Source organism: Etheostoma cragini, chromosome 4 (assembly GCF_013103735.1).
Source record: "Etheostoma cragini isolate CJK2018 chromosome 4, CSU_Ecrag_1.0, whole genome shotgun sequence".
NCBI classification, from domain to species: Eukaryota; Metazoa; Chordata; class Actinopteri; order Perciformes; family Percidae; genus Etheostoma; species Etheostoma cragini.
Genome location: NC_048410.1, coordinates 16,403,547 through 16,415,216, shown reverse-complemented (window position 1 = coordinate 16,415,216; position 11,670 = coordinate 16,403,547). Strand labels below are relative to the sequence as shown.

The window sequence follows — 11,670 nt, the reverse complement described above, 5'->3', positions numbered from 1 at the left end:
TTGAGAATCAATTTGTTACTCCTGATCCAGTCCATCACTGACTGTGGCTCTCTCTGTAGTTTAGTATTTAGATCCCCAATATTAGTTCCTGATAAATGTATAGTAGAATCATCAGCAAACGTTGAAATGCTCGCTTTGTCTAAAACAGATGGTAAATCATTAGTAAAGATTGTGTAAAGGAGTGGCCCAAGACAACTTCCTTGAGGCGCTCCATGTTTCACAAGCCTTACCTTTGAAAAACTTCCGTTGAAGTAAACTAATTGTCTCCTGTCAGTCAAATAACTTTTCATCTATAATAATGCGGTTTGTGAAAAACCATAATGTTCAAATTTTTTTAACAGTAAGTTGTGGTCAATTATATCAAATGCTGCAGTAAAATCAAGCATCACAACACCTATTATTTTTCTCTCTGAATCAGGGTAGTGGCTGTTGGGTGTTTTCCTCTGTATGCATGCTGAAAAACTGTAATTAAATTATTATTCAAAAATTAAAACTGAATCTGTTTATAAACAATTCTTTCCATTATTTTACCAAGAATTGGTAACCAGCTTATTGGTCAATAGTTTGATCCAGAGAAAAAGAATTTTCATATTTGAACATTTGAATTACTGATTCTAATTCTAAAACTAATAGTAATTCCTTAGTGGAGTGTGTAACAAGCACTTATGAGAAAGAAGCCTTTTTCCTCCATTATCTCAGCAGAAATGTAGAACAATACTACAGGATCTTACTTTAACTTATTATCATCTTTATTGTTTTCCTTATTTTCATGTTTTTTTGTTTAGTATTTTAAGTAAGACGTTATCATTGGGCTTATAATATCCTCACTCTTATTTGTGACATCAAAACTTTAAAATGACACAGTTTATAACAGTAATGTAAATATGAAATTGTTATTGGGATAAAATAACCACATATTGGTAGTGTTAAATAACCCAATGTCAACAACACAAATTTAATCAACAACTCCTTGATAACTAAAATTGGGTCATAATAACAAATGTTATTGGTGACCCAATGGTTTTCAGAAGGGTCTTTGCTGGATTACCGGACCCAAATTGGGTTAGGAACATTTTTTTTATAGTGTGCAGCTGTAAGAGCAAAATGGTTGGTACTCAGTTGATTCATATATTTTTTTCAAACACACGTGGGTTTCTCATGTCTTAATAAGGTGGTGGTGTACCAGTCTAGCACCGTTCTGTCTCATTCTCTGTGGTGCTCCACACAGGAAACACTCAGTGGCACTTGTCGGCACTGAAGTATCGAACATGATTCTGCTGAAACTGCTTATATTCACTTTAACATTTTATGGACTCATTGCTGATTCGGATGCTCAGACTTGTCCAAAAGGTAAAGTGTAACTTTGTTGTATTAAACTCATTCTGCATAATGCCGTAGTATGTGCTAATGATTTTGGCTTTATAACTTCCTCTTATTGTAAATCAAGGTCAAAGACTTAAAATCTATCGTGGAGGAAACATAAGATATGGCTGTGAATTCTGTCCCGAGGGAAATTATCAGCCTGTAGAGAATGAGTCCCAATACTGCAAACCATGTACAAGGTGTGATGACAGTAAGTGTTGAAGCTTTTTTGTATAATGTATTTTAGAAAAACTAAAACAAAACAAAAAACAATCCTGCAAGCAATAGCTGAGAAACCTACATTTACAGAATTACCATTTAATCTGTTAACAGAACCAAGATGTTACATCAAACTGGTTCACTTTGTGCAGAAGAAGAAAGCTTCTTTCTCTTTTCTCTGAATGTATACTGGCTGGTTTTCAAGTCTAATGTGATCTGATGTGTTTTCTTGTTGTAGAAAAGGGAAGTGTTGTTAAAGAGGAGTGCACGAAAGTATCAAACAGAAAATGCCAGTGTCGTGGAGAATTTGTTCCCTCAGAGAGTGATTTTTCCATTTGCAAATGCGACGTTGGATTCGGACTAAACAATAACGGTACAAAGCTGGATCACTCAACACTGCATACAGTATGTAAAAGAAATGGTCTTTTTAATGATTCATTATTTTTCCTTGCCAGAATGTTCAAAGTGTGATGACGGATATTTCAACACACAAATCAACTTGCCCTGTAAAAAATGGAAAGAGTATGTCCGCCATATTATAGTGCACACACATTATATGAACAAATTTGATCTCAATAATGTCTAAAGTAGTAACCTGTTGTTTACAGCTGTACAATCTAACCTTCATTCTAGATGTAAATCAGGAGTGAAAATTCCTGGAACCAGAACTTCAAATGTCATCTGTAATCCGGCGTTGAAACCTGGTGACACTACACCCCCCACATCAGAGAAAAATGTTTCTTTAATTACACGGTCAACATCCAAGGATCCACTTGAGGGGGCCCACACTCAGAGAATGCACAGTACTATCACCACCGCGGCTGCTACAGCACACGCAAGACCCTCAAGGGACCCCCCTTCCGACACAGGCAACTACATTGGTACAGGTACAACTTTGTTGCTATCACTTTAACGACACAACCTCATGAAATCAATACTAAGTAACCTGTAGCTGGTGTGTCTTGTTTAGGTATGACCCTCCTCATTTTTGGGATTATTGGACTGCTTGTACTGACTGCTGTGACTTGCAAGCTGCACATTACTGCTCAACCAGCGGTACTACCAAGTATGTAGCAGGATTAAAAGTAATAGCTTCTGCATATAAACTGTATTAGTGGACATTTTTTGGAAATATTTGGTATGTTGTTGCTTGCTGACAGAGTTATGTGAGAAGATTGATACCACTCTTGTGTTTAAAGGAGGTATTGATCTTCTCATCTAAATCTTGGCCAGAAAACGAATAAGCATGTTTCCTATCAAATATATTCCTTTGAACATACCTTGTGCATGCTAAAGTGAAATGTATTATTCTCATTCTAAGTACAAATCTGAATGTTTTTCATTGTTATCGGAAACATACGGTTCACCTCATATTGCCCACCTTTGCTTCTTCATTCTTGGCTCTGTGCCACGTGCCAAATGTGCCAAAAATCTTTTTTGAAAGACAATGATATTAAAATTGATATTAATTGTGGATATGAGGTGTGTTGTAAATAACAACTTGTTATTACTTGTTTGTTTTCAGAAAATGACTCATTGTGTCGGAGGCCAGTTGAGGAGAGCGGCGATGGCAGTCTGTCCTCTCTCAAACTGTGTCCAGGGGATCATTGAGGTGATATAGCTGTCAACTAAGACTGTGAATATTTATATTGTCATATGCATAATTTCTGACTGATCACTTATATTTACTTATAGTACTGGTTTTTCATGAACAAAAACATCAGAAAAACTATTTACTGTATCTGTATTGTAGCAGGTGTATTTACAATCTGCAGTGTGGTTAATAATACAGTTTTTTGTTTTAAAGAATTTTGGGCGAATTACGTAAAAGATTTGTCTAAATCATACCTCACTTTTGGCCATTTAACTGCAGACCAATTTAAAGTTAAATAGTAAAAGGTAGCACTAAGGATGTAAAAATAGATGTTTTGCTTTCTTAATGAGATCATTGTGCTTAAGAAGTCACTTTCTGTGTGACGTAAATATTTAATACTAGTTTGGATATGGAATATTTTATAATAACTCAGAGATCATGCCACTAAATACGTTAGTATTTTATATTACAGTAACAATCCTTAATACTCTGGCTAAAGTGCAAATATATGTATGTTTTTGATGTGTGTGTTTGATGGTGTTGTTTAATGTGATTTGGTTTAATGGGGCAAGTGACAAGTTTCTGAGAAATATACAGTAAGGGTAACAATCAATACAATTGAACAATGAACTGTTGGAGAACCTTAGAAAAATATTTTACTTTCTTCTTGCAGTCTTACTGTCTATTTTTGGTCATGCTTTGTTTACTCAATTCTGTTCCACTGGTAGCAGATCTGTGAAGCTAAGAACAGTAAAAAAACTGTTTTCAGTGGTGTGTGGGGTAGGGGGATTTTCCCTTGTGGAGTTAAATGTGCTTCTTTTCCCACTGAGAGTTACTTCCTGTCATATTTCGTCTCAGCAGTTGGAAAGATTGATGTTGTGAATTTCACGTTGTTGACTTCACTGGAGACTTTCCCCAAATCAGTATTCAAAGGAGTTATGAAAGCATGCCCTCATTATTTGTATTCACTTTTGTTTCGCTAAGATATCAGATTAAAAGTAGTGTAGTAGAATATCTTTGGAAAAAGCTGCAGTTTGGTTCCAACTCATTAATTCCTTTGACAGCTTCCTCTGTCCTCTGGAACACTTGAGGGAAAAAAATGAACTTCCTTTTTAGAAACAGTGCTAGAGGAAGTATTCACTGAAGTTCAAGTATCAATAAAGCTCTGTAAACACATTCGGTTGCAAGTAAAAGTCCTAAAACTCCTACTTTAGTAAAAGTACTGAAGAAAATATGAAAGGTAAAAGTAAATCTACTCTGCATAAAAATGGATAGTATTTTTATGACTTAGTTTGTTTTGATTTTGATTTTTAATACTGCAGCAATGTGAAGGCAGGGCTTTACTGTTGTTGCTGTTCACGGCGGAGCTTGTTATATTGTTCATACACAATATGAACAATATAATTTGGAGGGGTTGGGCCCCTCCAAAGGGTCACCAGATGAATTTTAAGGGTTGTAAGATTATTCTCTAATCTTTGTTTTTTTGGTGAAATGTTGATTTTAAACAGGTGTTTAAATTAAACCAGAGAAGTTTAGAGGGGAAATTTCCATTTGTTGGAAGTGCTAAAAACAGCTTTTATGTGAGAGGTCACAAGACAAAAATTTTGAAAAAACTCTGGTTTAAGTTTATTATATGTTTTTGTGTACACAATCTTAATCTGATAAGTGACTACAGTGTATGTCAAACAAAAGGTGACAATGTTGCCATGTGAAATGTAGTGTAGAAGGATAAAGTATCATAAAATGGAAAAATATACCTCAGAATTGTAACTACTTAAGTGTAGTACTTGAGTAGATGTACTTCTACTACTTCTTCTTCACTGTTTAAACAACAAAGTAGTTGCTATGTGACTCTGTAAAGCATGTTTTTTGTTAAATATTTTGTATCTGATATTTGTTCTCCATTTGCAGTGTAATATCCTGAGAGTGTGTGAATAAAGTGTGGACTTTTGTAACCAAACTACCAAATTGAGTCTGAGCATTGGTTACTGAGAGTATGCAAATAATGTACATGGAAACAGTCCCTGCAGATACCTCCAGTAAATGTCAGTGATCCAGGAAGTCACTGTGTGGTTTCCAAGAAATATTCAACACCCTAATCAAACCCTTTGCTTTTTGTAGAAAAAGGTGCAACTTAACTGGCTGAATATCAATAATTAACGCCACCAACGGATAACACATAACATACATTCTTAAACTGGGGTTTTACATAGGGCTACAGAGGTCTGGTAAGCTCACTTGTTTCTTTCTAGAAGGGCCTAAAGTGTCATCCCTTTAGGTAATTTATCAGAGTTCTCACAGCTCCCTGTGGAGCCACAAAAAGGCTTTAAAGAACTTTTAGTTGTTAGTAGTAGTTAGTTGTACTGTAGAAAACCTGCAAACAGACCTTTAAGACAAATAACACATGAAATCTTCCAAAAGTGGTGGATACTTTATTGTATTTTTGCTCTGTTAGTTCTCTGGTTGTCTAATTTCAAAAGGGAGAAAGATCTTTATTGGGTAATGCCTTCCTTTACTTTTGTATTCAGTGAATTGAAGTGTCACATCGTAACCCTTTATATAATCACATTAACTGCTCAGCTACAACGAGGGACAGCACATGTCTTCCATTCACCCACACCACAACGCCCAGAGAGTGGGTGGTAGTTGTGCAGTGCATTGTAAAGGGAAATCCAGCTGTCTGAAGTCTCTATTAATCCCTTTGTGGCCACATGATGACGATTTACACGAGAGAATTACGTTTAACTACGTCTTTGGTTATCTCACATCCTGAAGGAGGTTTCAAACATGCAACCATGTGGTTGTGAGTGAGTGTAAGGGATAGCAAGGTGTCTGATAAATTTGGTGGTACAGCCCACATGTGATGAGGTTTTGATGGGTGAGAATTCAGCTGGGGGATGTCACAAACATTTACAGTTTGGGTGTTACTGTTCACTGCGCTATGATCTAAAGGTGACTACCACACCCATACTTCTACAATATGAAGTGTAAAACACAGGATTCGTGCAAATGAAGACCAAAGCAAACATGTGGCTCTCCCGTGTGAAACGTACAGTTCACAAGTCATGCGTCTGAATATGAATCACTTACTTTTGCAAGCTTTTAGAATGAGTCAGTGTGGACACCATCAGAGTTATCAGACAGAATCCATCAATGTTTCTCTCGAAAACAAAGCACATTGATTAGGCTCAACAACACCAGGCCGAAACCAATCTTTTTTTTATTTTTAGAGATTGGTCTATTGTATATGTTATGATTGCTTGATTTATAGTGTTGCATATGAAAAGATTCCACTACATGAGCCCAAGGTAATGTGAACCCAAAGATTTTCTACATAGATTCTGCTGTACTCATCTGAAATGTTCCCACTTTGAAAGGGTGGGATGGTTGAAAGTTAAGTATCAAGTGCAGTTGGGTACGGTACATAAAATTATTTATGGAGATGTTCCCAAATATTTTAAAAATATACTTAGAGCAAATTAAGTTTACAGGTACTCCACCAGGGGTAGCTCAACAGATTTTGCACCCCCCAGATCTAAGACTAATCTGGGCAAACAGTCTTTTCTTTATGCTGGAACTGCCCTTACCTGGTAACAGACAGCCAGAAGCATAGGCAATTTCAAACAGGGTTTAAAAGTATGGCTTGGGTGCCAATCATTACCTACTATTAGCATAACATGGATGAATTGGTTTAATGTTTGATGAATGATTGATACATGATCTGCTGCCACTTGTCCTTTCCCCATGCTCTTTATAGGGACCACAATGGAAATAAGTCTTTGGGCTTTATTGTTTCATTCCTGACTATTTATGTATTTTAAAGTGCCAATATTATGAAAATATAAATATAATATAAATATAACCTTTATACAGTGTGTGAAATGGGGGTAAAAATAATATGTAACAGATTGCTTTATGAGAGGTAGTAGTAGGATTTTGCAGTGTATAACTGGAGAGTCACTGGTTCAAGTCCCCATATGGACCCAAAAGTACAGAGTGTGGATTGGTGGCTGGAGAGATGCCATTTCACCTCCTGGGCACTGCCAAGTGCTCTTGAGTTCTGCTGTGTGTTGTGTGAGTAGGCTGTTCAGCTGGCAGCCCACTCACTCTGACATCTCTCCATCAGTGCATGTATAGGTCCTGGGCATGTGTGTGTATTTCAGGCCGGAAAAGTATTTCAGGCCACTTACAAAGTGTGGACACAGGGTGTGAATTGTAATTTCCCCACTGGGGATTAATAAACAAATTAAAATTAAGTTAAAATTAATTAAATTAAAAAACAGTGTGATTTAACTGTTGAAAGATATTTAAAGGTACGGTGAAGTACAGTGCTGATTTGAACTGTTCATCAGCCTGATGGCCTGTGGGAAGAAACTGTTCTTGTGTTTGGTTGTTTTAGGGCAAACAGCGTTCTATAGCGCCTACCAGATGGGATAAGCAGAAACAGATTGTCTCCAGGGGAAACAGGTCTGTAGTGATGTCACCCGCCTGTTTCCTCTTGAGATGTATAAACTCTGAATGGAGGGCAGGCGGGCCCCATTGTTTTGTGCAGTCTTGACTGTCCGTTGTGGTCGATTACTCAAATGCAGTAATGGATGTGCAGATAACAAATTGGATTATTGCACAGTATGACTGGATCAGCAGCTAACAATGATTTTAAAGAGAAAAAAACAACCCATCTCCACATTTTGCCAAATTGTTACCAGCAAATGTTTCACACGTTTGCTTAATGACTGACTTACATTATTTAATTGATTTTCTAAACGGTAGTTGATTCAGTTTGTGTACTCGGTTGAGCACTACTCAACAGTGTTGCATTTACCAGGAAACTTCCCCTGCTGCATCAAATGTCAACAAAACCCCCCACACCACACCTACAGCAGTACATTCTTTGCACATCATAATGTATTTTTGGTGTAAACTCTCCTGCATCATAAACTATGAGCATGTCATCCTTTGTTTTAACCTTCATTCCCACTAGTGATTTAAATGTAGTTTTTGGGGATTCTCCTGAATAGTTGGGGAACCCCTTCATGCAGTTAGATTTACCTATGTTATACAAATGTTTTATTGCATCCTCATCCTGTAGGACCGGGTTTCCAGGAACCAAACTGAGACATATTCCGAACATTGTAACTGCTTCCGTTTCAGTTTATTTGTTTATTATTCTTAATGTGATGTTATGTGAATTACTGATTATTGCTGTTCACAATGTCATTTGACTGGAGGATAAATGCTGATGTAATGTCTTGTGTAACAAACAATTTGTCAACTTAAAGACAGATCAGATCCTCAACCTTCCTCCTCATCCTCTCCATCAGAAACTCAGAAGCCATAGCAAGTCAAACGGTAGATTTCTGCAGCAGAAAACTAGAGCTACAAGCCACAGCAATCAGACTGCGCAAAGAAAAATTCAAAATGTCTTTGGTATTTTTACTGCATTATTTACAGCCACTTATAATAGTTTACTGGTTTGCTTAGGTTTCTGTATTGCTCCTGGAGTGTGTACGTGGCTTAACCCACAGGTTCTACTGTTTGACATGACAAAACCTTTAACAACACCTTCAACACCAACACATGCTTCAAGAGAAAGCCTCTAAAAGACAGATCCATAATAGTGACGAGACCCCCCTCCCATTTAAAACATACTTTAAACATTTCACAATATAATCACATCGCAAGAGACAAAAAACAGTCAAATCAATGCCAAAAAGTAAATAAACTACTTTTGTTATTCAGTTTATACTGTTGTTGAATAATGTTCAAGTAGCCTATAAGGGGTCTTTCACTTCCTGATCTAGACCACACATGTCACACAGTCTCTCTGTGATCTAACCACAGTCACACACTGACGTCAGCAAACAAGATAAAACCCTTAGGTACTTGAGGAACCATGAGCAGAGCACCGGTCATAATGACTGCTCGGAGCCTTTCCCTGGCAGTAATATGTGTCTTGAGTATTTGGAATTTAGAATACACTGCAGGCTGTGTTGATGGCCAGGATGAGGTGGATGGGCAATGCTGTGACCTGTGTTCTCCAGGTAAGACAAATAATCTTTAAAAATTAATATAATAGTTTTTTTTAATGCATCTTGTTTGCTTGTTTGTTTGTTTGTGTGTTTGTCTGTGTCTGCCTGTGTGTCTTGTTTGTGAGCTGGGGACATCGTTCTTGCTGTTGTGTTTTTGTTGTGTCTCTTTCCCGCATTTTCTCTCTTTGTTTCGGAGTGAAATATTTTATTGCAAGGAAGGATTGTGGAGAATGTGGACTGTGCCTTCTTTGGCATGTGTAGTGTACTTTTTATGTATATTGTCATCTAGACCAATGTTTTGCACTTTTGTTTAGCTATTTAAATAAAAAACATTTGCTCACAAAAAAAATTATAGTTTTTCGTAAATCTGTTGAACTCATTCATCTCATTGTGTGAATGTTATCTGTATTCTTGAGAGTGACTGATTTAATTTCTTTCTCGTTTTAAAGGTACATATTTAAAAGATTATTGCACAAAGCACCAACAAACTGTCTGTAGCCCTTGTGAGGAGGGTTACTTCTCGGATCGACGGAACATGTTTGACAGATGTGAGGAATGCCGGTCATGCCAACAAGGTCATTTTTGAAATTGGTTTGATTTAGAAAAAATGACTGGAGTAGCCCTGCTCTCTGTGGCTCTCCAGTGAAACACCAGTTGATAATGACAATGCATTTAACTCTGTGGATAAAAGACAAAACACTGTTATCACCTGGAAGTCTTGTGGTTTAAATTCTTGTCTGTCTACAGAATATACTTTGAAATGTACGCCGACCACAAATGCAAACTGTTCTTGCCGCTCTGGTTTCCTGTGCTCCAACAATGTGTGTTCGGAGTGTGAGGAACACACATGTATTACTGGGGAGAAACTGAAGAGGACAGGTGAGAGTGGACGTAGTTCAATTTTTCCTTTATTATTAATTTGTGGGTGTCAAGGTGCAGAAGTGGAAACAAATGTGTGTTAGACACAGACAGTTATGTACTAGATGCTAGAAATGTAGGTTTGATTAATGCACCCAGCCCAATTTTTTTTAACTTGATAAGACTAATTAAAAAAATAATAATGTGAAAATACTGTTTAAGCAGGCTACACAAACACACACACACACACACACACACACACGGTTCCCTCTACCTCCCGCAGTCATTGCTAATCCTTTCACACCTCAACTCCTCTTACTGTATATATCACACAACATGAAATGGTTCAACGCTGTGATTTAAACAAGAAATAAAATCAGGTTTTATGATTAGACTCTTATCTACAACACTGAAACACGTATGTTGATCACCTTCTGTTGACCTTTGAATAACGTTTTACCCAACACCTAGATTTATAATAGTGCAATGACCTTTTTATGGGTATCTTTCTTCCAATATATAGCTTTAAAATATTGGCCAGTTGTCTTTGAGAATTTGTTTAGTTGGCAGTGAGCTTCTTCTTTGCTCATCTTGTTAACATTAGAGAAAGTTTTTGAGTATTATCAATATAATGTGCTTCATCACTAGTGGTAAGTGACACTAGTGTGTTATGCAAAACTGTTTCTCTCAGTTGTGTGGGAGTAGAAAGAGATAATAGAGAACGCATTGTGGGGAACTGTATATTTACAGAATGCCATGGAGACTTAAGACATGAACACATCAATGTACAAGGTCCTTACATCACAATCTTGCATTTACAGTTTACTGTGAGTGTGTGTGTTATTGTTTATGTGTTATATTCAATCAGACCTCCTTGCCATAATTAAAAAACATTACTGAGTTGCTGCCAGCCTTTAAGGACAGCAGCTGTCATCATGCACTATGATTGTCTGGACATAACTTAGTTGTTAAGATACAGTATTTCTGTCTGGACCAAATTTGGGAAAATATTGAGAATGAGAATTACTTTTTGATTGAACAAATGATTTTGCACTCACCTACCTGTGTCTCTGTCTTTGCAGCCAGGGCCTTGGGTGACGGGTTGATAAAGTATTCATATCAGTGTGAGCGTTTATGCCCTCATTACACATATTTTGATGAGAAAGAGGAAATCTGCAGTAAGTAAATGCACAATAAATATTTTTGCTCAAAAAATATAGATGAATTGAACTAACTTGACTATGATTTGATGTTTCCCCAGAGATGCACACAGATGGTATAGACTCTATGAAGTTGATCTTTGGCATCGGCTTTGTTTTGAGTTCTCTCATCCTCCTTGTGTTTCTATCTTGTGTCTGCACAAAGATGCTAAGAAAGCACACAACATGTAAGTGGACATTAATGGAAACATATATAATGAACATAATGAACTGGTTACATACAATGTTTAAAAGAATTACAGACCAGTATGTAAAAAGGTAAAAAGTGGATTTCTGTCATGCCAAACATTTGGCCCATCCCCCATGGGATTACAAGACACCCCAAACTTATTTAGCAAACGTTGCATTTACAAATCATTCAGAAAAGTACATAAATACAAATACACAC

General features: G+C 36.9%; 2 protein-coding genes across 3 annotated transcripts in view; both read left to right on the top strand.

The window, feature by feature from the left end:
- Positions 1-1,184: 1,184 nt before the first annotated feature.
- si:ch73-361p23.3 (tumor necrosis factor receptor superfamily member 9) lies at positions 1,185-5,143 on the top strand. 2 transcript variants are annotated; one of them, XM_034868850.1, is made up of 7 exons: positions 1,185-1,350; positions 1,448-1,573; positions 1,820-1,954; positions 2,037-2,103; positions 2,215-2,462; positions 2,552-2,647; positions 3,107-5,143. In XM_034868850.1, the coding sequence occupies exons 1-7, from the start codon at positions 1,269-1,271 to the stop codon at positions 3,190-3,192; spliced, it is 840 nt and encodes a 279-aa protein (XP_034724741.1). In that variant the 5' UTR covers positions 1,185-1,268; the 3' UTR covers positions 3,193-5,143. The 2 variants fall into 2 exon arrangements, with proteins under 2 accessions (XP_034724741.1, XP_034724740.1); XM_034868849.1 differs by having other exon boundaries at positions 2,215-2,468.
- A 3,886-nt stretch (positions 5,144-9,029) lies between these two features.
- Positions 9,030-11,670, top strand: part of LOC117942998 (tumor necrosis factor receptor superfamily member 5-like) — a 5,108-nt gene continuing 2,467 nt past the window's right edge. The window contains exons 1-5 of the mRNA XM_034868852.1: positions 9,030-9,216; positions 9,654-9,779; positions 9,952-10,083; positions 11,145-11,240; positions 11,324-11,449. Coding sequence (XP_034724743.1) covers positions 9,069-9,216; positions 9,654-9,779; positions 9,952-10,083; positions 11,145-11,240; positions 11,324-11,449 — 628 coding nt within the window. The 5' untranslated portion in view covers positions 9,030-9,068. The remainder of the gene's footprint in view (positions 9,217-9,653; positions 9,780-9,951; positions 10,084-11,144; positions 11,241-11,323; positions 11,450-11,670) is intronic.